General features: G+C 33.2%; 1 protein-coding gene across 1 annotated transcript; it reads left to right on the top strand.

Annotated features, from left to right (window-relative positions):
* The first annotated feature begins 18,398 nt into the window (after positions 1–18,398).
* LOC127093359 (trihelix transcription factor PTL) lies at positions 18,399–21,822 on the top strand. The gene is made up of 2 exons (XM_051032279.1): positions 18,399–19,213; positions 20,360–21,822. Exons 1-2 carry the CDS (start codon positions 18,747–18,749, stop codon positions 21,417–21,419), a joined length of 1,527 nt encoding a protein of 508 aa, XP_050888236.1. The 5' UTR covers positions 18,399–18,746; the 3' UTR covers positions 21,420–21,822.
* The last annotated feature ends 4,188 nt before the right edge of the window (positions 21,823–26,010 follow it).

Here is a 26,010-nt window from a genome sequence, read left to right as displayed (position 1 = left end):
ATAATATCAACTAATTTTAAGTCATTAACTTCCATTATATACTTATAACAAATTATAATAACTTAGACTAATAGACAAAGTTTTGTAAAATGTTGTCTTCCTCATTTAATGCGTGTGAAACAATTTTAAAATTAAATAAAATATTAACTATTATTTTTATTAAAATAATTATATTTAATATATATTAATTTATCATCTATAATTAATAAAATTATTTTGGTTTCCATCTGTCATTCTATTGTCGGGATAATATAAAAAATGAAAAATAAATTTATCTTTTTTAAAAAAGTTATCAATAAATCAATAGATGAGCTTGATTTTTTTTCTGTCATGAAAGTGAATATTCTTCTTCGTCCAAGAGTCGATTTTTCTGGTAGATTGGAAGCAGAACTTCTTGTTGTGCTTAGGTTTAGGTAAATTGGATGATCAATTGGTCTCCCTTCTTGTTTTTTCTCGGAAGACTTCTCTATTTCTTAGTGCTCTTGATTCTCTTTGCTTGACTCACTTGTTTTGGAGGTGTTTTTGATGTGGTTTTTGTTTTATTTTTTCCTTGGGTGTACCACTAGTACTCTTTATATGTATTAATTATTAAAAACAATTTTTTAATAAATATTATATGAATAAAATAAAAATATAAAGAAAAAGATGAAAAAAACTTAACCCATCAATAAAATTAAAAACGAAAAAATTAGATAAACCAAGTCTATCCTTTATGAAATCATTCTTCGCACAATTTTGGATGAAGTCCCACCAAATCTCATATTGAATATACGTGACAATGATAATGTTAGTTAATACTCGTATGACAAGTAGAGAATCAATTTCAAGAAAAAGTTGATTCTACCCTCTTTTAGAAGCATGCTCTATGTCCAAAATGATAACTATAAGTTCAACTTAAGAAGAGGCTTTGATACCTAGATTTGCTGAGATTGCACTTAAGAAGGTTTCCAACGAATCAGGAAAAAGTCATCCATAGGTTGCAAGTCTAGGATATCCTTAAGACGCATATTTTGTGTTACATTTAACCTAATGAAATTGTGGAAATTTATAATTAATTTTCTTAATAAAGATTGTATGGGTGATTGACATTTGATATCAAAGTGTTTTAAGATAATGGGTTCATGCATCAATGAGTACATATTGCCTTTAAGAGAGCTAGTTGCATTTTTAATCAAAATTTTAAGTCTCCAAGTTCCCTACGAAACTTTATCTGACATCAATAAATCTAAGTTAATTTCTTATATTCCAATTTTATTAGATGATCAAGGAAATGATTACAATAATAATACTCTTGAGTTGTGGACTCTAACCTCGACTAGTAATTTTGTATAGGATCACAAAGGTAGTTTGATCAATTTGCATGCATAATGAGGATTCCAACCATGTTCAGAATTGCAATGTAAGGTTTCAATTTAAGAAGAGGTGGAGAGGAGTTTATAAGTCTTGAGTGCATATGGAACACCTATAAACTAATACAATTATTGTTCTTCTAATATTTCCATATATGGAACTGATATTATGTATGAGTTACCAAGATATTAGAGATTTTGTAGATAGAATGTCGGGTTGCCAAATAGTTTTGGCATAACTTACTTCTGCGTGATCATTTTTCTGACATTCATAAGCATCTTTGAATGTAATTGTTCCATTGCTTGAACTTTTCCAAATTAGAATATCTTGATCAATTTCATAAAAAGAGTTAGTGATTTTGAGAATATCACATGTTATTTATGGTAAGAGTGATGAACGAGATTTGAGATCCTAATTATCCATTGACGATGATCCTCAATGGTAAGAGATCAATATATAATCTATCCAACTCTAAAGATTCATTACTCTTAGATATCATTGACTATTCAAGCTATATTATTTCTTAGATCACCCTATTCATATTAAATGAAATATTTTACCCTAATTGTCTCGACAAGTAATGAATCTTCCACCACCTAATTTTATGTTTTGGTTGTATCAAAAATCTCAAAACATCAACTACGTCCTTGTAAGAACTTCAATGAACAACCTCTCTGATTGCATATGATTCTTCAAAGGATGTAAGAAACTCATGGTTAGTATTATGAAGAAATCACTTTGAGAAACTAATTTCTCATTTTGAAGTCTTACGATCACCAAAATGATGAATGGGGCTTGAGTTGAGATTTTGAAGTTACTGGTGTTCCAATGGTTTCCCTAACCTTGACATACACTGAGGGAAACGAATATGAAATTGTGTATGAGTTTTGTCACCAAATTACTTTAGTTGGAAACTTAAATTTAAACTATGACGCATTTTTAACTTTGAAGCATATGACATAAAGTCGAGAAATAAGAAACTATGTTTGGCTTAAGGAAAAGGAAAAGAATAAATTGTGTTAGAAAAATTTGTCATAAGGTGACGGAAAGATATATTTTTAATTAAAAGTGTTTGGTTTATTTTTTATGTTGGTGTAAGCCCTAGAGGCTAATACTTTTGGTACTTGTATCGAATTATTTATTAATAATAAAAGGCTTTTTCTTTATTATGTGTGTTTAATAAAGTCCCTAGAATAGCTAGTCCGTTTAATGTATCAAGTGTGACTTAATTATAAGATCTCATTAAACATAAGGACAGTATTCTTAAAGTATCTGTAGTCGAGCTTTATTTTGAAGTGGGATAACATTAAAGCATTAAGATTATTATGTATATAGACTGATGATCACATCTCATGGATCATGGATAAGGAGTTATCAAGTCTTAAACATAGGTATGAATATTATGAGTAATATTTATACTGGATTGACCCGATATGAGAATACCAGATAGAATGTTATGCAAGGTGTCATAAGTTATTCTCATGGTGATAGTGGTGTATACCATCCTTCGACCAGAAACCACTATGGACCCTAGATGTAGAGTCGAGTGCTTTATTGCTAATCAAACATTGTCCGTAACTGGATGGACATAAAGATAGTTGATGGATACACCACGAAGCATGCTAAGGGACATGAGTGACCTGGATGGAATTTGCTCATCCTGTGTAACAGGATAAATGTATACGGGCCCAATATTGAACTAGACAAGGATGACACGGTATATGTCTTGTGTTCAATCTAGACATAGGGGCAAAAGGGTAATTATACACATAAGTATTATCACAAAAGGATTTGTCAAATCACATGAGATTTTCATGTCTTGGATATCAGTGATGTGTTGTTAGATACCGCTCACTATTTATTATGTTAAATACGTGATTTAATATAATTGCTAATGTCGCGAAAACCTACAAGGTCACACACAAAAGGACGGATTGATGGGAGATAGAGTAAATAAGGTACACTGTAAGGTACAATGCACTTAAGTGAATTGTAGAACATCGTAAGGTACAGTGTACTTAAGTAGAATATGAAATATGGTAAGGTACCACGCGCTTAAGTGATTTTGGCATATCATAAGATATGGGCCACATACACTTAAGTGGGATTTTTAGCTTGTAGCCCACACAAGTGGTTCTATAAATAGAACCCTTGTGCAGTTGAAATTTCGTTTCTCTCTCTCTCACACACACTCAAAGCCTTCATTCGTAGCAGCTAGCACTGAGATTGGAGGAATTCGTTCGTGTGGACTGAGTAGAGGCGTTGTTACCATTCAACGTTCGTGATCACTCTTTAGATATGCATCAAAGGTTTAAATCGTCACAAGAGGTAACGATTCTATCACTGATCATGCCCATTCGTAAGGATCACTAAAGGAGAAAACTTTAATTTCCGGTGTGTTTTGGATCACTATTCTCCTTCAGTGGTATCAGAGCCACTTACGAAACCATGCATCTGATAGTTGTTTATTTTCTGTATTTTCTGTATTAATATGATTAAAAGACAGAATGAATCAAAGAATAAACGAGTAATTAAATTTGGAATCCGACGTTAGTATGGTGAAGCAGCGATACATCGATCGTCCATAGGTTACACAATTGAGATCGATCAAGTTATATATATATATATATATATATATATATATATATATATATATATATATATATATATATATATATATATATATATATATATATATATATATATATATATATATATATATATAATATAAGTAATTCTGATGCAAAATACGGTATATATGATATATTGTTTCTCTTTCGTTCATTCAAACACTTAATGGTTGTTTTCATTTGAGCGATCAATGGTCATTTACTTCGGAATCTGACGAAAGTATGGTGAAGCAATAACGTGTTGATCAATCATACTGAATTAACAATCGAGGTGTGTTCAACGGTATGAAATTGGTGCATTAGGGTTCATGACGATACAAGGGTTGTGCTGTCAAAGAGTTATGCGATTAGGGTTGTGATTGCGCAAGAGTTGTGCTTTAAAGTATCAAGTGTTGATGCGAAAATCTATGTCGATTTCAAATGAATTGTTCATTAAAATTTTGCGTCGGGGCGCTACCCCCTTGACCCCATCCGTTGAACGGTCAGCAGAACCATTGTCCGCTGACCGGGCGGCGGAACCCCCGGCTAACTCTGCGTAGTGTGATCGGTCGCCGAAATTTAATTTGGTTTATTTAATTAACAGAATTTAAATTAATAATAATAATGTGTTTATTATTATTGTCTTGTGGTGATCGATTATGGCCTTAGTTTTCCTTTATTTTGTTTTGGAATTTTAAAATACGACCTGCGTGTCGTGCCTCTCTTTTAATCTCTTAATGTAACTTCTTTTCTCATCTCACTCCCTCGTATGTAAAACGAGTTTCTTTTATGTAATGTAATATTATGAAGAAAGAGAAGCATACAATATCAAAGGAGGACAACCTTGAAGATCTTTCTTGGAGAAGCTTAGATCGTTATTAGGTTAGCTTAGGTTCTCTCATTGGCTTGGGAGAACAATTGTGTTAGGGGTCATAACTGTTTCATTTTGTATGTATGTTGATGCATGTAAATGTATGTTGATGCATGTGAGAGACGACTTATATGATAAATAAGCCGGTGAGATCAAAATAATTGCAAATTCTCTCAAATTAAATATTAAGTTTATGCTTTCCAAGTTGTAGAACTCATCAAAACTAATATTGAATAATGTAGGTTTCGCCTACGCGAGGTGCATATTTTATATTAGTAAGGTGCGATGGGATAATTGTAATATCCAATTGCTAAAATAATGGGTCAAACTTAACTAAACAAATTATAATAAGATTATATATGTTTGGAAGCAAGATTTGGAAATGATCCATGTGATGGATTGGAATAAGGAGTTATTCACCCAACTAAAATATTCAAGAGTTGTATTAGATACAATTGGAAGGATTTCCTACCTAAATAACCTAGTTTTGTGTAACCCGCCTACGCGGACTTAAAACAAAGTGAAATGTGGATCTCGACCCACTAGAAATCTTCCAACGGGATTTTCCTAATCAAATGGTGAGGGTCATTTGTTTTGAGTAAAATAGTGGGAGCATATTTAATTAAAGGCCTAATTAAATATGTTATTTATACTTATATTTTCATTATTTTCATGTAGATTACCATGACAACAAACACCTCTAGCAACATTTTGCGATCAATCCTTGATAAGGAAAAATTGTCTAGGACAAATTTTTCTGGATTGACACCGAAATCTGAGTATTATCCTCAAACATGATAGAAAGTTGTATGTCTTGGAGAAACTTACTCCTGAAGAGGAACCTCCTAGTTCTGCACCTAAGGCGGAAAGAGATGCTTATAAGAAGCATGTCGATGATGCCAATGAAACTGCTTGCCTCGTGCTAGCTACCATGAACTCAGAGTTGCAAAAACAACATGAGAACATGACAGCGTTCGATATGATCGAACACCTGAAGATGCTCTATCAAGAGCAAACAAGGCATGAAAGTTTGAAGTTTCAAAAGCCCTTTTTCAAGGCAAGTTAGTTGAGGGAGCCCCTGTAGGTCCCCATGTGCTCAAGATGATTGGGTATGTGGAGAACCTTGAGAGGTTGGGTTTTCCCCTCGGAAAGGAACTTGTAACTAATTTGATTTTGCAATCGTTGCCAGATAGATTCAATCAATTATAAGTTGTAAATGCGCCTAAGAGGGGGGGGGGGGGTGAATTAGGTGGTAAAAAATTTCTTCGATCTTGTTTCCGGTTCTTGGTTATTTTTCGTTTAAGTGCTGAAAAATAAATTGCGGAAAGTAAAAGGACACCGGAAATTATAGTGGTTCCCTTCACACTCCGAAGATACTCCACTCCCCTTTCGACTCGAAAGAGATTTCACTATAGTTAGAATTATTGTACAGCCTACTCACATCAATGGTGATGCTTACTATCTAACCTATAGGTAATCAAGTGTATGAAGAACAATCCTCTTCAACACTTCACTTGTTTCCAACAATCCTAGACAACAAGGTATGATACAAAAATCTGAACTTAATTAAAAAGTTGATGATGAATCTTGAATATATTAATCACTTGGATTAATCTTCCCCTTTGGATATCAATCACTCAATGTAGTATACAAGTGTTCAAACCAAATGATATGTATTCTTAGTAAGGTATATGAAGGTTTAATGCAAAGAATACTTTTTTAAGAAAGTTTTTTGGACACTTGATAAAAATCTGAGTTTTTATAAGAATGATTAATTGAAAGTGTTTGCAAGAAAGGAGGTGGTCATAAAAAAAATGAGTAATGATGTTTATATATTGCTACAAACACCTTTTTGAAAGAGTATGATGAATGAAAGGATGCCATGATTCAAAGGAATGCAAAGAAAACATTTGAATGAAGAAATGCACCAAACTGCCAAAATTTGTCAGTGGTAACCGGTTACTGCTCGGTGGGTAACCGGTTACTTGCTTCCAACGTCCAAAAAATATTTGAAAAATAACAGTGGTAACCGGTTACTGCTCGGTGGGTAACCGGTTACTGAAGGCCGGTTTTGAAAAATAGAATTTGGCAGAATGTGAAAAATGAAATGCAATACATCCTAATTTTCTATATGAACCAAGATATCATGGAATAAATATTTGAACACTTGTATATCATATTAGTGAAAGTTTTATATATACCAATGATGATACTTGATCCTTTGAAATAATATACTTCACTTGAATCTTTACTCCACTTCAATTCACTTCAAGTCTTTGACAGCTTTTTGATCTTTTCACATGATAATTGTTGAGAGATGTTGTAATCATCAAAATCATCAAGAAGCCATGACTTCACATCAATTTGTCCTTAATTTCAATATGAATGATATGGACAAATCTCTTCCTGAACTGCTAGCCATGTTAAGAACTGCTGAGCAGAATCTAAAGTCAAAAGGGAAGTCCATTCTGATGATCGTAAATGGAAAGAGATAGAATAAAAGACCCACCAAGCAGGGTGATAAAGGGAAAGGCAAGGAAGTTGCCAAACCCAAACCCACTGCCCCTGGTTTGAAGCCTAGTGGAGGCATAACAAAGGAAGACACCTGTTTCCATTGCGGTAAGACCGGACACTGGAAGAGAAACTGCCCAAATTACCTGGAAGATAAGAAGAATGGAGTAGAGACTTCAACTTCAGGTAGTTTTGTTATTGAAATTAATTTATCTACTTTTGCATCATGGGTATTAGATACTAGATGCGGTTCTCACCTTTGTACCAATGTGCATGGGCTAAAAAGGAGTAGAGATTTGAAAAAAGGTGAAGTTGACCTACGAGTTGGCAATGGAGCAAAGGTTCCTGCTTTAGCCGTAAGAACTTACGTGTTGAATTTACCTAGTGGTTTAATAATTCAATTAGAGAACTGTTATTATGTACCTACAATTAGCAGGAATATTATTTTCGTTTCTTGTTTGGACAAATTTGGTTTTTCATTTATAATAAAGAACAATTGTCGCTCCATTTATTTGAATGATGTATTTCATGCTACTGCACAAATGAACAATGGACTATATGTCTTTGATCTTGAAATGCCTATTTATGACATTAATACTAAAATGATGAAACCTAATGAGTTAAATCCAACTTACCTTTGGCATTGTCAATTAGACCACATAAATGAGAAACGCATTTTCCAAACTCCATAAAGATGGACTCTTGGACTCTTTTGATTATGAACCATATGAGACATGCAAATCTTGTTTAATTGGAAAGATGACAAAGTCTCCATTCACAGGTAAAAGTGAAAGAGCTAATGATCTTTTGGCCCTCATACATACTGATGTATGTGGACCACTGAACATACCAGCCAAATGAGGTTTTCAGTACTTCATCACATTTACTGATGATTTCAGTAGATATGGTTATGTGTATTTAATGAAACATAGATTAGAGTCCTTTGAAAAGTTCAAGGAATTCAAGAATGAATTACAAAACCAACTAGGTAAGAATATTAAAACTCTTTGACCAGATCAAGGTGGTGAGTGTTTAAGCCTAGAGTTGGATGACCATCTGAAAGAGTGTGGGATCTTATCCCAACTTACTCCTCCTGGAACACCCCAATGGAACGGTGTATCTGAGAGAAGAAATCGAACCTTGTCAGACATGGTCCGATCCATGATGAGTCACACCGATCTTCCAAACTCCTTTTGGGGACATGCACTGTTGACAACAACTTACACACTTAACCATGTTCCATCCAAAAAGGTTGAGAAGACACCATATGAGATATGGAGTGGTAAGAAACTACATATGTCTTACATGAAGATTTGGGGTTGTGAAGTTTATGTGAAACGATAAATTTCAACTAAGCTTGAGCCCAAATATGACAAATGTTTATTTGTGGGATATCCTAAAGAAACAAGAGGGTATTACTTCTATAATCCTTCTGAGGGCAAAATGTTTGTCGCTCGAACTGGAGTTTTCCTAGAAAAGGATTTTATTTCCAAAGGAATTAGTGGGAGGAAAGTAGAGCTTGAAGAAATTCAAGAATTACAAAGCATTGATACACCTATGGAGGAATTAGAGTAGGAAACACAAGTAGTTGTGGAAGAGCAACCTGCTCAAGTAGAACACGATCAACGTAGGTCAAACAGGATACATCATCTACCTGAGAGATATGGATATCTCATAACTGATCAAGGTGATGTATTACTCATGGATCAAGATGAGCCTGTGACCTACCAAGAGGCCATGACTGGTCCCGAGTTTGAGAAGTGGCTAGAAGCCATGAAATCTGAAATGGATTCCATGTACACAAACCAGGTTTGGACCTTGGTAGAGCCTCCTATAGGAGTTAACCCTATAGGATGCAAGTGGGTCTTTAAAAAGAAGACTAACATCGATGGTAAGGTACATATCTATAAGGCAAGACTGGTTGTAAAAGGATATAAACAAATTCATGGGGTTGACTATGATGAAACCTTTTCCCTAGTTGCAATGCTTAAATCTGTTCGAATTTTACTTGTTATCGCTGCATATTATGATTATGAAATATGGCAGATGGATGTCAAAACTGCTTTCCTTAATGGGAATCTTCTTTAGGATGTGTACATGACACAACCTGAAGGATTTGACATACCAAAAGAAGCCCAAACGATATGTAAGTTACAAAGATCAATCTATGGATTGAAGCAAGCTTCCAGAAGCTAGAATCTTCGTTTTGATGAAATAGTAAAACTATATGGATTTATCAAGAATGAAGATGAGCCTTATGTCTACAAGAAGGTTAGTGGGAGCATGATCGTCTTCCTGGTATTATATGTAGATGGCATATTACTCATTGGAAACGATGTCCCTACCCTACAACAAGTAAACACTTGGTTGGGGAAATTCTTTTCTATGAAGGACCTGGGTGAAGCAGCCTAAATATTAGGAATCAGTATCTATAGAGATAGATCACAAAAACTGTTTGGCCTAAGTCAGAGTACATACATAGACAAAGTGCTGAGACGGTTTAATATGCATGATTCCAAGAAAGGATTCATCCCTATGCAACATGGCATGTGTCTATCAAAAACACAATCCCCTTCAACTAAGGGAGAAAGGGATCACATGAATAAGATTCCATATGCATCTACAATAGGATCTATCATGTATGCCATGTTATCTACTCGACCAGATGTCTTATATGCTTTAAGTGCAACGAGTAGGTACCAATCTGATCTGGCGATGCTCATTGGGTAGCTGTCAAGAATATCCTTAAGTATTTGAGAATGACTAAGGACTCATTCTTGATATATGGAGGTCAGGAAGAGCTTGCTGTAATTGGATACACCGATGCTAGCTTCCAGACAGAAAAGGATGACTTCAGATCGCAATCTGCTTATGTGTTTTGCTTAACAGTGGCGCTGTGAGCTGGAAAAGTTCAAAGCAAGATATAGTTGTTGATTGTACAATCGAGGCCGAGTATATTGCTACCTCAAGTCCAGCAAAGGAAGTTGTTTGGATCAAAAAGTTCATTAGTGAACTTGGCATAGTTCCTAGCATTGTGGATCCCATTGGTCTCTATTGTGATAACAATGGTGCTATCGCACAAGCTAAGGAGCCTAGATCTCACCAACGATCCAAACACATACTTAGGCGTTATCACCTTATTTTAGAGATAATAGATAGAGGAGATGTGAAAATATGCAGAGTACCTACACTTGAAAATATTGCTGACCCACTGACAAAGCCTCTTGCACAACAGAAGCATGATGGCCATACTAGATTTATGGGCATTAGGGGTATGCTTGATTGGCTCTAGTGCTTGTGGGAGATTGTTGGTGTAATCCCTAGAGACCAATACTTTAGGTACTTGTATCTAATTAGTTATTAATAATAAAAGGTTTTTTCTTTATTATGATTGTTTAATAAAGTCCCTAGAATAGCTAGTCCGTTTAATGTATCAAGTGTGACTTAATCATGAGATTCCATTAAACGTAAGGACACTATTCTTAAAGTATCCGTAATTGAGCTTTGTTGTGAAGTGGGAAAATATTAAAGCATTAAGACTATTATGTATAAAGACTGATGATCACATCTCATGGATCATGGATAAGGAGTTATCAAGTCTTAAACATAAGTATGAATATTAGGAGTAATATTTATACTGGATTGACCCGCTATGAGAATACCATATAGAATGTTAAGCAAAGTGTCATAAGTTATTCTCATGGTGATAGTGGTGTATACCACCCTTCGACCTGAAACCACTATGGACCCTAGATGTAGAGTCGAGTGCTTTATTGCTGATCAAACATTGTCCATAATTGGATGACCATAAAGACAGTTGATGGATACTCCATGAAGCATGTTGAGAGACATGAGTGACCTAGATGGAATTTGCCCATCCTGCGTAATAGGATAAATGTCTACGGGCCCAATATTGAACTAGACAAGGATGACACGGTCTATGCCTTGTGTTCAAAATAGACATAGGGGCAAAATGGTAATTATACACATAAGTATTATCACAAAAGGATTTGTCAGATCACATGACATTTTCGTGTCTTGGGTAGAAGTGATGTGTTGTTAGATACCGCTCACTGTTTATTATGTTAAATACATGATTTAATATAATTGCCAATGTCCCAAAAACCTACAGGGTCACACACAAAAGGACGAATTGATGAGAGATAGAGTAAATAAGGAACACCGTAAGGTACAGTGCACTTAAGTGAATTATAGAACATCGTAAGGTAGAATGTACTTAAGTAGAATACGAAATATGGTAAGGTACCACGCGCTTAAGTGATTTTGGCATATCATAAGATATGGGCCACATACACTGAAGTGGGCTTTTTAGCTTGCAACCCACACAAGTGGTTCTATAAATAGAACCCTTGTGCAGAAGCATTTATGCAGTTAAAATTTCGTTTCTCTCTCTCTCTCTCACTCAAAGCCTTCATTGTTAGCAGTTAGCACTAAGATTGAAGGAATCCGTTCGTGTGGACTGAGTAGAGACGTTGTTACGATTCAACGTTCGTGATCACTCCTTAGATCTGCATCAAAGGTTTCAATCGCCACAAAAGATAACGCTTCTATCACTGATTATGCCCATTCGTAAGGATCACTAAAGGAGAAAAATTTAATTTCCACTGCGTTTTGAATCGTTATTTTCCTTCATTTTATGAGGGGAATGAGGGAAAAGAGAGATAGTAAAACCTCTCATAAATCCACTTTTTGCTCTCCCCTAATCGGGAGGGGAGGAAAGGAGAAACATGTTATTATAATTTTAATTACATTGACGTAACTATCCTCACATTTATTTTAAAATATCAAAATCACCATTTTAAAAATTTAAGCTTACATCACATTGAATTCTTTACTTCTTACTTGCATCTATTTTAGTTGCTTACTTACATTTTTTCCTTTCCCGTGTTTAGTTTTTTATGCATTTTTTAAAATATTTTCTTTTAAGTCATTTTGGAACACTTCGACAAACATCTCTTGATTTTAGTTATAATTCACGTGGCTTCTTTATTGAAACAATCAAGGCATTCTTTAAAATTCTCAAAATGCCCCTGGATAACTTTTAAGAGACTCATTGTTGAAGGTATTTGATGTTTGGTCATCGTAAACTAGTGTATCAGTTTCTTAAAAAAATATGTGTTTTCATTGACTGAGGGGAGAGGTAGGTTCATCTACCAACAAACTGCAACTTATTTTCACTACTACAAAAAACACATTTCGTAAAAATGTCATATTACGGTCACATAACCAACTGAAATAATATATTTTCAATAGGCGCCAATAATTTTTTATTTATTTTATATCACATATAACCACGATAAACATAAACAACGTTGTGATATATGAAAGAGTGACACGCTTCGAATCCCAGCACCTACAATTTTATGTTTTTTCATTAGAAAAAAATGTGCTCCCTTAATTTCTATTTTTAAATAAAAATTAAACACTTTTTACCATGGTCCAGATTAACAACCATGGTGAAATATTAGGACAATTCACCATGATTAATTTTAATAACCGTTGTGAAATATACTACCTATATAAGCTAACTTAATTAACTTTAGAATGAATTGCGATGTAAGTGAAACCCTAACTTCTCTTGTCTTATCCCAATCTCTCGAAACTTCATCATAACGTTACAAAACTCCTACATGACATCTCCAACTAGTATGAATCAAGGAAATATGTCACGAAACAAATAGCCAGCTCATATATTTGTATTCATTTTCCACGAATCTTTTCAAGGAACAATACATACGTGAAATATTTCATGAGTTATACACAAAGTTTATTGTTTTTCTTCTTGTTGTTGTTCAAAATGTTTGTCGTATTTTCCTTGTTTTTCTTGTTCCAAATATATGTGAAACATTTGTCTTCTACCAATATAGGGTTTATTGTTGTTGAGATGAATTTATTGGTTTTACGTTGTTGTTTTTGTTGAGATAAGTAAAGCGTTTAAGTTATTGTTGAGGTATTTTATTTTTTTGTTAAAGTTAGTTGTTGTTTATGTTAAGTTAAATTGTGTTTGTGTTATTGTAGATATTTTTTTATTAGGTAGGTTGATGTTTTTGTTGAGGTATGTTATTGGTTTATTAATGTAAGTTTATGTTTTTGTTGAAAAATGTTGTTGTTAGTGTTATTTTAGATGTTCTTTTTTAAGTATGTTGATGTTTTTGTTGAGTTATGTTGTTGTTTTTGTTAAGGTAAGTTGTATTATTTTGTTGAGGTATGTTATTGTATTTTGTTGAGGAATGTTGTTTGTTTTATTTTAGATGTTTTTTTTAAAGTATGTTGATGTTTTTATTGAGGTATGTTGATAATGTTGTTGTCGAGGTATGTTGATAAATGTTGTGGTTTGTGTTATTGTATTATGTGTTTGAATAGGTATGTTATTATTTATATTATTACTTGTACATTGCAATTTTCTTTTTTTTCCGCCAACATGTCCTAGAAGATGAGTTAATTATATCATGTGGTTTGAGTGTTTTACTAACCCCTCATTGAATATATAACCCTTCGAATTGAATTAGAAAATAATAATATGTAAAATTAAGTTATGCTATAAACAACAACTTACGTTGATCAATGTTTTACGAACTTTCTACAACCCATTATGTGCATCTCGCTCTTTAATAGTTAGAATTTGACTTAATACTTCTAAATCTTCAATCAACATTTCCTTTTATACTACTTAATTTTGAAAAGTTACTAATACTTTGCATAATGAACTAGTAATTAATGAAGTGTTAGTTGAAGAATTATAAGCATTGAACAAAATTCTATATGTTGAAGAGCTAGCGAGCTGTGGATAATGAGTTGTAGATAACTCAAAAAGCATTGATTAATGTAACTTGTTCTTCTAATATAAATTTCTCAGTCTCGGGCAAAGACACAATAAGATATACCTACTTTCTCTGCTCTTTCTATTGAGTCCAAGGTATAAATGCCTTGACAAAGAGTTTTCAAGTACACAATTTATAATCTCCATTTCCACCACGGTTATCTTGAACCCTAACTGACATGGATGTTGGAGTATTAACCATGCAGGTACCCACCATGCAAGAGATAAGAAATGATGGTTCAAGGTTAACCTCACTGATTCCAGAATCATCCAAATTGTGACCTCCGGTCCAAGATGTTGCATTTATAGTTCGACAACAGGACAATAGAGCCTTATGTACAAATGACTTCTAATTCTTGCATATTCCACGACTCTCTCTATATGTATTCAGTTTTCTGGTGAGAAGTTCTCCTAAACCTCTAAATAGAGATCCAGCAAATCAAGCGTAGAGCTCGATTGTATTCAATCAAATCAAATTCAACGTAATAACAACCTCAGATTCTTGTGGTTTCTACGAGGCAATTGTTATGTTTCAGTCAAAGGCCCAAGATCCACTTATTCTGTCATCTCCATTGAGCCCAAGGTATAAATTCCTTGACAAAGGGTTTTAAGGCACACAATCTTTAATTCCACTTTCATCACAGCTATCTTGAACTGACTTAGGAGTTGGAGTGTTAACCATGCAGATACCCCTTAGGTCCATCGTACTAGAGATAAGCAACGACGATTCAAGATTAACCTCATCAATTCCAAAAGTATCAAGTTTGTGGGTCCGATCTAGGGTGTTGCATCACCGAATCACCAAGGAAGTTTGGCTTCGCCAAAGCTTTTGCAGTCTCATCTATTTCTAGTTCCGTGAGGGAACATGACTCAATTTTTCATATTATTAATTTCTAAATCAGATTGGAAGGTTATATATTTATTGAGTAGTTGATGAAATAAGCATTCCACATAAGTTATAATAAACTCAAGTGAACATATCACCACGATTGGAAGATTTAACAATGGTGAAAAGTGGTATGTTAAGTCTTTCACTACAGTTGGAACGTTCAACCGTAGTGAAATGTCTAAAAATTTCTCAAAATGTTGGCTTTGGGTATCTAACATATGACCTCTATCTTTTACTACAGTTGGTTTCTACAACCATGGTGATATGGTACACATTACTATGTCCTTACCACGACTACCAGCCCATGATAGTAAAGAGGGCACATAAAACCACATCCATTATTACCACATGCCACCAACTGTGGTCAAATCCTTCTTCCAACCGAAATAAAATGGTCTTTTTGTAGTAGTGTTTAGAGGGTCTTGATGGAGTTTTCATTTAAGAAATTCGTTGATGCTTACAATGACCAATTGAGTGTTGGTGATACCAAGTGTTCTTATGGGTCTCATTTTTCATTAAAGTTCTCCATATGTGGTGATTTTAAATTTATCTAAGAATGGTGACCAAAGTTTCTAGATATAAGAGTTGAAAATCCTCTAATTTTCTCCTTCTAAATTATCTTCCTCAACCCTTTCTTGATGAATTTCTTGGACTTACCTTTGTGATTTCATGTTATGATCATCAATGGAGATTTGAGAAGCGAGAAGAACCTTATTTCACTTAGGGGAAGGTTAGGCTCATGCTATCTTCTTAGTGTTTTGAAGTGTGGTCGGGAGTATTATCTATTGTCTAAGTGTTCTTGTGGGTCTTGTTTTCTATCTAATTTCTTCAAGTTGGTGGTTTGAAATTCTTTAGAAATGGATTATCCTAATTTTCAAGACACAAGAGTTGAGAATCCTCTAATTATCATTTTGAATTGTGTTCCCTAACCCTCTCTTATTGAATTGCTTGAACTTGAGTTTGTAAATTCTTTTTGTAACTTTGCTATTCATCCATAATATCTTGAATTTCAAGAAGATCTCCTTCTCTTTGCGGGATTAGACTCACACCATCTTCTTAGAGTTTCCATCTGTCCACGTGTTTCAATTTTTTATAGATATTAATGTGAGAAAATAATGAGCTTGTCTTAAAAAGTTAAATATTATTTGTTGTTTAACTATGTTTTTAATTAAATATAATTTCATAATATTTGAAGAATAAAATGAATATTTAGTTTTGAAATATTTAAGTCAATATTTTAAAAAAATATTGGTTGAAATGCCGAAAAAGTATTGACAAAGAACAAAAAGACAAAACTTAGAGACATGTGAAGGCCAAAATAATTAATCATAAACTATTCACAAAAATGTTTTTTATTTAATAATATTTTCTATTTGAAATTATAAAAATTTAAATAAAAAATATGTTGATAATATAACAATTATTTTTTATTAATTCTTTTTACAATGAATGTTGACTCAATTAATAAGAAGTAAAATCACATTTTATAAGCATGGATTTAACTTTTGCTACGTGAGAACCTCTCTTTACATGTTTTCTTTATCACATCATGAATCTATATTATTTGTTACATTATTCTCTATTTCTTTCTCTCAAAACATATATTAGATGAGAGACAAATCATCATCTAATGTCTTTTCTCTTATGCTATAAAATTTGTATTAATTTGAATAGTTTATTTGTGTTTCTAAATTTGTTAGAGTTTTTTTTTAGTATTTGGTCTATTGATTATTCAGGTTCGACGGTCGGTTTCGATATTAAATAGTTTTAGTTCTTCTCAATTGCAGTTGTGAAAAATTAAACACAGGTCATTTTTTCCAAATCCAGTCAATAACCACTCAACTAACTAACGGTTCATAGAGTCTTTAAACGATAAGAATCACTATCATAAGTAATCCCCATTTCACATCATATGCGAAGGTGATATAACTTCAATTACACATGTGAGATAACGAAGCGCGACATGAAAACCTACCACTTTACTCCCTCAATTTTTGAATAAACAAGAGGAAAAGTGCATTGGTCATATGTTCGATCCTCAACAATTGCATTTTTTGAATTTCCAAAAGTGCGCTATTTTTTAACTCGATTTTTAACAATAACCGAGGGATAAAATCGTACTTACAAAATTTTATTTTTAATCTGTTTTTTTTAATATGCAAAACATAAAAATTTGTTGATAAATTCTAAATATTCTTCATCATCAACAACATCAATAACAACAATAACAAAATCAATAGAATCCTTAAACATTAAATCTCAACAACAACAATAACAACAACAAATTCTATAAAATCTTTAAACATTAAATCTCAATAACAACCCCAACAAATAAAGAAAATCAATATAATCATTAAATACTAAGTTTCACACGAATCACTAATGTTTCATGTGAATGTGAATTGATGATTTGACAATTGCTACTTTATAAATGAACCACAAAGATTCACTACTTAATTTTTTCATCAAATTGATCATTAAAAAAATGCTACTTTAACCCTCGATTTAAAAAAAAAAAATCGAGGTAATAGATCATAAAAGAATATATAAAAAAATTAAAAGATTATAAAATATAATTATTGGGATTCGAAGACTTGTACTATAATTACTTTATCCACCGATATTCAAGAAATCGAGATAATAAATTATAAAAAAAAATTAAAAAAATTAAAAAGTAATAAAATGTAGTTTTTGAGATTCGAAGACGTATCCTCTAAATACTTTAGCCATCAATTTTTAACAAAACTGAGATAATATCATTAAAAAAACAAAAAAAAGTTTAAATATACTATAATATAGATGTTAAAATTCAAATGTGTATCATCTAAATATTTTATTCTTCAAATTCCAACTAAACCGAATGAATACATAATATTTTAAAAAATAATTAATATATGACGCTTCAATAATTTAGACCTTATTTTTTTATTGAATGAGATGAAATTTTGTCTTATTATTTATAGAATTTGATTGTCCGATCAATCTTAAAAATTTCGGAAACATTGAATGTATATGTACAAACCAAATACGTAGTAGAGAATCCATATACATACTTAGATATATATCTACAAAATACTTTGTTTTAATAAATTAAGTAATACTAACATTTACTTATAGATGAAGAAATAAAAAGAATTATAAATACATGAACTATATAATATAATAAAACCCTTAGGGCTTTGGCCCTTTTGGGTGGCTACCTTAAAGTCACTCACTCATCCCTCTCTCTAAAAAGCACTAGTCTAAAGTCCAACCTCATACCCCCACAGTACGGACACAAAGACAGAGAAGGAAGCAGCATATTAATGTTCAAAAAAGCCAAATAGAGAGACTAATGTACTCTCACACTCACTAATACACATACACCCTATACTTAATTACTATAGTATAAACAAACAGAGAGAGAAAGAGAGAGTCTCTCTACTCTCTTTCTCTCTCTTCTCTCTCTTCTCTCTTTCACTCACACAGTCTCATTCTCTCATTACACACTTGTTCTCAGACATGGGACCATACCATTGTCCTTAACTTCAAATTTGAGCCTTTTTTTCCTGCACGACAGGATCCGACTCTGCCGCTTATTCACACTCTCTCCCTCACTTATTATTTCATCTTCTTCTTTTCTTTCTATCTCCTCTTAATACCCTAGCTTTCTCGTTTCTCATATATACATGAAAAATGGAAGACCACCATAACAATCATGCTCACCACCAACAACAATACAACGGCATGTCAACTGATCTAAGACAACTAGTTAACGGACCAAGGCCAACCCATTTCACTTCAATACCATCCTCCGACGAGTTTTTCACCGGTCACCGGAATCTCACAGCTTTATTAACCACACCACATCAAAACGACCAACAACATCACTACGAGATGATGATGTTGGCTCGTGGTGTTAATGTTCTTGAAGACTTCAATAACATCACCAATCATGTTCAACCACCTCCTCCTCCAACAACAGCCACAACCACCACCGCTAGTGTTTCCACTCCTGAAACCACCGGATGCATCGCCGGAGACGCTTCCACCGGAAGATGGCCCAGACAAGAAACTCTTACTCTTCTCGAAATCAGATCTCGTCTTGACCCTAAATTTAAAGAAGCTAATCAAAAGGGTCCCTTATGGGATGAAGTTTCTAGGTACAAATACAGCAAACTTTTATTTTTCTTCTTCTTCATCTTCTTCATATTCAACGCAACAATACTGTAGCTATCTATAGCTAGAATGCTTCTCCTTTTTTTTTCTAATTTTATTTTTATTTTTATTTTGAAGATATTAATCATTTCAAAATGATAGTTTTTGTATCCTTTGTTTGATTCTTTAACATAAAAAAAAAGGAAGACAAAATGATAGTTCTAGAGAGTAGATTCGATATAGTTATTGGGATTGGTTTAATTCAAGTTGACATGACTGCACTTGGCTTTAATTTCTTCGCTGGGGATTCGAGAAAAACCCAATGAAATGATGTTGTATGCAATTTTCTTTAACTTAAAAATCACTATATTGAACATGATTAATGAGTTAATTCTAGTTTTTATTGTACTTAGCTAGAGAACATTTAAGTTTAGATACCAAGTTTAGTAAGGTTCTAACACTGTCTGTTTTTTCAACATTGAAACTTTGTACCCCTCTTTTAAGTGCAAATTTTGTTTCACTTTATTAAATTTCATCTTTTTATCATCATCATCATATAAATTTTCTTTATTAAAAAAATTCATTGACCATTCCAATGAGTGTTTGTTTTTGCTTGCACCTGTACTCTTTGAATCTGTATGAAATGACATCAAGGTGAGGCAAGCTATAGCTAGCTAGCTCTTTCTTCAAAAACTACTCTCTTTCTATTGGAATTGATTTGTCCTATGCTTAGTTAATGTTTTCCATAACTAGGTAACAAAGAACACCAAAACGTCATTGCATGGCTTTGCATAAAATTATTAACTTTCATACCTCATAGTCACATCACTTGATGAGACTTCTTTAGGAACTAAACTCTCTCTTCACACACTTTTCATCTCTATCTAGCTAGCTAGGGTTCTATACATTCTATTTCTCTTTTCTCCACTTCAATAATGCCATCATTTTTATTTTCATATTTTGTGCTATATTAAATATAGTAACTCTATAGCACCAATTTCTTTGAAAAGATTGTATCTTTGTGTTCGACATATATGATTACGTTTAATTTTTTTTAATTTTATTTCTGTATTTCTGGTTTCTATAGTTCATATTTGATTAGTAATATGGAAGTTGTTTAATAGTATTTTTTTTTATATGTTTTTGGTTAGGATAATGTGCGAAGAACATGGATATCAAAGGAATGGAAAAAAGTGCAGGGAGAAATTTGAGAATCTATACAAATATTACAAGAAGACAAAAGAAGGTAAAGCAGGAAGGCATGATGGTAAGAATTACAGATTCTTTCGTCAACTTGAAGCTTTATACGGTGAAAACAGTAACCAAACTTCTCTACCAGAAACCAATTTTGTCAACAACTTCAATTTTCAAAACCCTTCAAAAACTACAAACCAAGAGGTTTTTAATAATAATGATCATAGCTTGAGTCTCACTACTAACTCAACTGACTTTGAGATCGATACTTCGTCGTCGGATGATGAGAAGGGAAAGAGGAAGAGTAGTGGAAGGAGGAGTTGGAAGGTGAAGATAAGAGAGTTCATTGATTCACAAATGAAGAAGCTTGTGGATAAGCAAGAGGAGTGGTTGAGTAAACTTGTGAAGACACTTGAGGATAAGGAAAAGGAGAGGGTTTTGAGAGAGGAAGAGTGGAGGACACAAGAAGCGAAAAGGGTAGAAAAGGAACAAAAGTTTTGGAGTAAAGAGAGAGCATGGATTGAAGCAAGGGATGCTGCTTTAATGGAAGCTTTGAAGAATATAGGTGGAAGAGAAATGAAAGTTGAACTTGAAGGTCATAATCATAAGGGTATAAATGTAATAACAGAGGGTGAGATTCATCAAAGCAACATTGAAAACCAAAATGAAGATGGGAGTGAAATATTGAATAGTACTGTGAGAGGTACTGATAATAACTATCAAAGGGATTCTTTATCTTTACAAGAAGGAAACAAGAAGAGAAAGGAGAATTTTTACTTCAACAATAATGAACAATGTTCTATGTACAATCAAGGTAGTGGTTATATTGATGTTAATCATCAAAGAGAGGAGATTGTGAAGCTACAAAGGAATGTTGATCATGGTTCTTCACCTTCCGATTCTAATGTCGGTAATGTTGCTAATGCCGATGCTTGCTTTCCCTTCTTGATTAATGAAGGTGGAAGTTTGTGGGAGAATTTCGGCTTGAAGATCAATAAAACAAACCAAAACAACTGAGTTGAGTTAGATTGACAGTGAGTTTGACAGAATCAGCGTGACAAAATCACAATGTCATCGTAATTTTGCTACATTTGGTTGGTTGATTAGTTAGAAAGCATAGAAGTTTTGACATTATGTATACAATATATGCATAATGCTAACTAATCAAGGTTTATGTATAGAGATTGATGATTACTAGGTGATCAATCTTTGATGTGTTTAAGGGAAATATTGTAGGAGAAAAATAATGTGTTGATGATGTTTAGAGATGGAGAAGAAGTGGAAAAGTTCACATGGTTTATTGGAATATGTTGTTGACACCAAATGAGGTGAGTTTGTATACTTTTATTATGCATGAAGATGGAATTGAAAATTGTATAATTATTTAATGTTATTACTACTTGGTATGTTGTCCCTTCAATTATGTTTACATCAGTTGGTTACTGTTTTTCTCCTTTCCCTTCATGTTTCTTTTGTGTGCTGTTTGGGTTAAACATGTACAGTGCATGCAGGTTATTGGTTTCTGTGTACATGTATTAATGGTATAAGGAAGCAAATTATTTTTTACTTTATTTATTTATTTATTATTATACTCAATGAGTATTTAAAATTAAGGTAACATAGAATGTGATTTTGATAAATATAATGTTAATCTAAACAGAAACTATATATACTTATAAATTTAAAGTTTGAGTCAAGTCTTCTTCAGATACATTATTAGGTCTATTTTCAATCAAATGAGATATTTTATTAAAAAATTTATATCTTCATTTTATATTCTCTTTTATTTTAAAATGATTGTGGTTTAAGATTTTGTAAGATTTTTGCACACGAATTAAAAAATATAATAATATGATTATAAGATATTATATTTTTATTAAATTAGTCTTATTAATAATATGTTAGAAGTAATGTAAAAAATAATAATTAAAAAACATAAATAAAAGAATAACAATTATTTCTACATTAAAAGTGAAAAAAATATTTCTTTTGAAACAATTTTTTTCTCTAATATGACAATCATTGTGAAACATAATAAATAATTTTTTTTGAGATTTATATTATATTCATACTTATTATGATCAATTTTGATAGAAATCTTTAATCAGCTAAAAATTGCTAAAAAATTGCTTAATGTATATTATACAACAATATAACACTACACTTAAAATTTGTTTACCATGATTAGACTAATTTTATGGTGCACAAATAAGATATTAATTGTTGTATAATGCATGAGTTTTTTCAACCATTAGATCAATAATTCTCACAATATCTCACTTGATTATATAGTTCGACCACCTCACACATCCAATGAATGGATTTATTAATCACAATAAAAACTTCTTTTTTCACTAATTACTATAACACAAATTAACAACTAAACTTTGATGATAGGAAGAAAAAAAACATTGATTCATTGTTAACCCTAAACATGTATCCAACTGCATATATATACTGAGCTTCTGGTATAGATCACAGTCAACTAGCTAGCAAGGACCACAAAATTTACATATATATCTGTCTAGTGTGTCACTGGAGGAAGAGTTCCTGAGCTGCAATGTATGGTTTTTTTGGGTACATGTGTTGCAATGCATTGCTGTATGATATTGATTGATCGTGCACAAATTTGGTAACACTATACTCATGAATTTATTTCATGTCCAGTACACTATGTCATCGAGGAAGATAGACCATGTTACAAATACATATGCTTGTGTGTGCGTGTGTAAAATCTCAGTTGCAGTGTGTACTTATAATGGAACCAAAGCAATGCATTTACACCCTTCCTTACAGTTGTGTTGAGTTCTGCATATATATAAGTACTCCTATGTTTGGCTCCATTCTTGGAAAGAGAAAAAAAAATATTTTAGAGGTGTATAATTTTCTTTGAAGGATTTCTAAAGTATATGAGTCAAGTGAAGAAACAACATAGAAAAGTATAATATTTAATATATAATTAAATGATGTTTTTCTTATGAAATGATTTTTTTTTCCAAAATAAGAAAAGTATAGAAATAACTCTTTTATTCACAAAAGTTACCATTAATTTAATTAATTTAATTTGTTAGTTAAGAGAGCAACTATACCGAAGTCTTTATCGTTAACCACTTACTCATTAGATGTATTTTCACTTGTTCTAGAGAGAGGTCAGACTCTCTCTCTAACTTAACATGTTTTCTCCTTTCCCTCTTCTCTTAGATATAGGACGGAGTGTTGGTGTCTTGTTTTGTGATCGGTTGGTAGGCGTTTGCTCATGAAGAAATGGAATAATATCTCATTGTCGAAGGAGGAAGAAGAAGGTGTTATAGTGGTGGTGGACGAGGTTAGCGGCAAGGAAAATTTTCCAAGATCTTTAGCTGGAAAATTATGGATGGATAACAGTTTCAATGCCAAAGCCTTCACGAGTACAATGATCAGCGCGCGGAAGCTCAAAAATCCGGTGGAAACCCAAAAGTTAAGGAAGAATCTCTTTCTATTCTGTTTTACCATAAAATATCCTGAAAATGTATGGAGAAATGCTCTATGGAGTTTTGATAGGAATTTATTAGTACTAGCTTGTGTCTCAGATGAAGAACAACCCTCTGATTTGAACATGTACTTTGGTGTCTTCTGGGTTAAGATCTATGAGCTTCCCTTAATGCTCAAATCTGAAATGATGGCAAGAAAAATCAGAGGAATTTTAGGAACTTTTGAGGAGATGGACCAGAAAGAAGCACATAATAAGAATGGTCGTTTCCTCTGAATAAAGGTGATCATGGATATGAAACAACCTTTGAAACACGGTATAGTGGTAGTATTCAAAGAGAGAAATATTTGGGTTCATTTCAAATATGACCGACTTCAAAAAAAAATCTTTGCATGCGGAAGATTGAGACATCAACTCAAGTATTGTGACGCATTGAGAGAATTGAGCAAAGAGGGTTACAAAGATTTGGAAGAGAAAGAATCTTCTATGGGCTTTGATTAGAGCTTCCCATTTGCCAAGAGTTATCGATGAACAAAAGAGGAGAGGTTCCAGCTCTAGGACGTGTAGCAGGAGCCTTTTGAACATTTCTTCTAGTCAAAGCAGGTGTGGTACTCAAGAGAAGGAGAAAGAAAGGGATGTGGAAGTTGACCAAAAGTTAGCAGGAGGAAATCTTCTTGAAGAGACTATAGGTTTGAAGGAGGCAATCAAACAAAATAATATCTTGGAAGTAGAATCGGTGGTAGAATCTCTGGGTGTGGTGGATATCTCCAACTTTAGAAAAGGGGAAGTTCCAAAAATCAAAAGAAAAAAAATGGAAAATGAGGAAAGTCGGGAAGAAGGCATAACTAGTTCAAATAAAGCTCTTGGAGGGGGGAGGTGGAAAAAGATAGTTAGTCGGCGTGATGATCATTGAAGGTAACCCAGAAGAGTGTGGAATTGGAGAAAAGAATAGAAATCAAAATGTGACTTTAGGGGAACAAAAAACACTTGTACCACAGATGGTGTTGGAAATCCAACACCTCCTACCTCAATGAAACTCCTTAGATGGAAATGCAGGGGGTTAGGGAATCCCCGTGCTGTTCGAGCCTTATCAAGGCCCATACGTCTAGAAAATCCCAATATGGAATTTCTCATGGAAACACACCTTAAGATAGAAAAAATGAAAATTATTCAATTTAAATGTGGTTTCGACTTTGGTCATATTGTTCAGTGTAGTGGGTTAGGGGGAGATAGAGAAGGAGGATTGGCACTAAAATTAAACATCGGTCTTAGAGGACTATGAGGACCAGGCTTGGTTCTTCAATGGAATTTATGGCTTCCCATAAGAACAACATAAATGGAGAACTTGGTTACTTGTTAAAGAGTTGGTGTAGGGAAGTGGTGATCATGTGATCTGTTTTGGGGACTTAAATGATGTGCTAGCTGAGAATGAAAAAGGTGGAGGAAATCCCATAACTTTTAACCAAATGTCTTGGATCTCTCAAACATTGGAGTTGTGTTGTTTAATTGATTTAGGGTTCGAAAAATGTCCCTTCACTTATTCCAATGGTAGGAAGGAGGAATTAAACATTCAGTGTCGCCTTGACATGGGATTAACAATTGATAGCTTTATAAACGGGTTGTCATTGTCATAGCCCAAAATTTTCCCTCCCCTTTTTATTTTTTATCTGACTTTTGGCTTGAGACGGATCTATACACTTTCATACCAACTACATGTGTATCATGCATTCATATTGACATTTGCAAACTTACATCCTAGGTTCAAAGTTTGTGGCTTGCAAAGCTAAGCTTTGCTTGTGGAACAAACTCTAGATATGCTCATTGGCTCTTCATATATGCATAATATGAATGAAACCCTAATTTCCAGAGTTTTGAGATATGGATTCAAGGATACCACATCATGACATCCCTCATGGAAATCAAAACCCTAATTCTTGGTGTTGTTTCCATGAGACCTTGTGATTGCTTCTTGGGCCTTGGTTTGATGATTTAAACCCTATTTGGGGGCCCATATATTGGGAACTTGTCATTGGAGCATCATGCTTGGTTTGAAGACCTTGATTAGATGGATCAAGCCCTAGGGATTGGAGTGTTGCAGTCAATGTGAAAGCTTATTCTTGGACCAATGCTTGAAATCAT

This window comes from Lathyrus oleraceus, chromosome 6 (assembly GCF_024323335.1).
Source record: "Lathyrus oleraceus cultivar Zhongwan6 chromosome 6, CAAS_Psat_ZW6_1.0, whole genome shotgun sequence".
Taxonomy (NCBI): domain Eukaryota; kingdom Viridiplantae; phylum Streptophyta; class Magnoliopsida; order Fabales; family Fabaceae; genus Lathyrus; species Lathyrus oleraceus.
The sequence above is the reverse complement of the archived record's forward strand: the minus strand, read 5'-3'. Positions and strand labels throughout refer to the sequence as shown.

Excerpts from the sequence above, each read along its gene's own strand:
- LOC127093359 (XM_051032279.1), top strand. The coding sequence starts at position 18,747 with ATGGAAGACCACCATAACAATCATGCTCACCACCAACAACAATACAAC. Across the intron at positions 19,214-20,359 it reads TTATGGGATGAAGTTTCTAG|GATAATGTGCGAAGAACATG; the intron begins GTACAAATACAG and ends GTTTTTGGTTAG.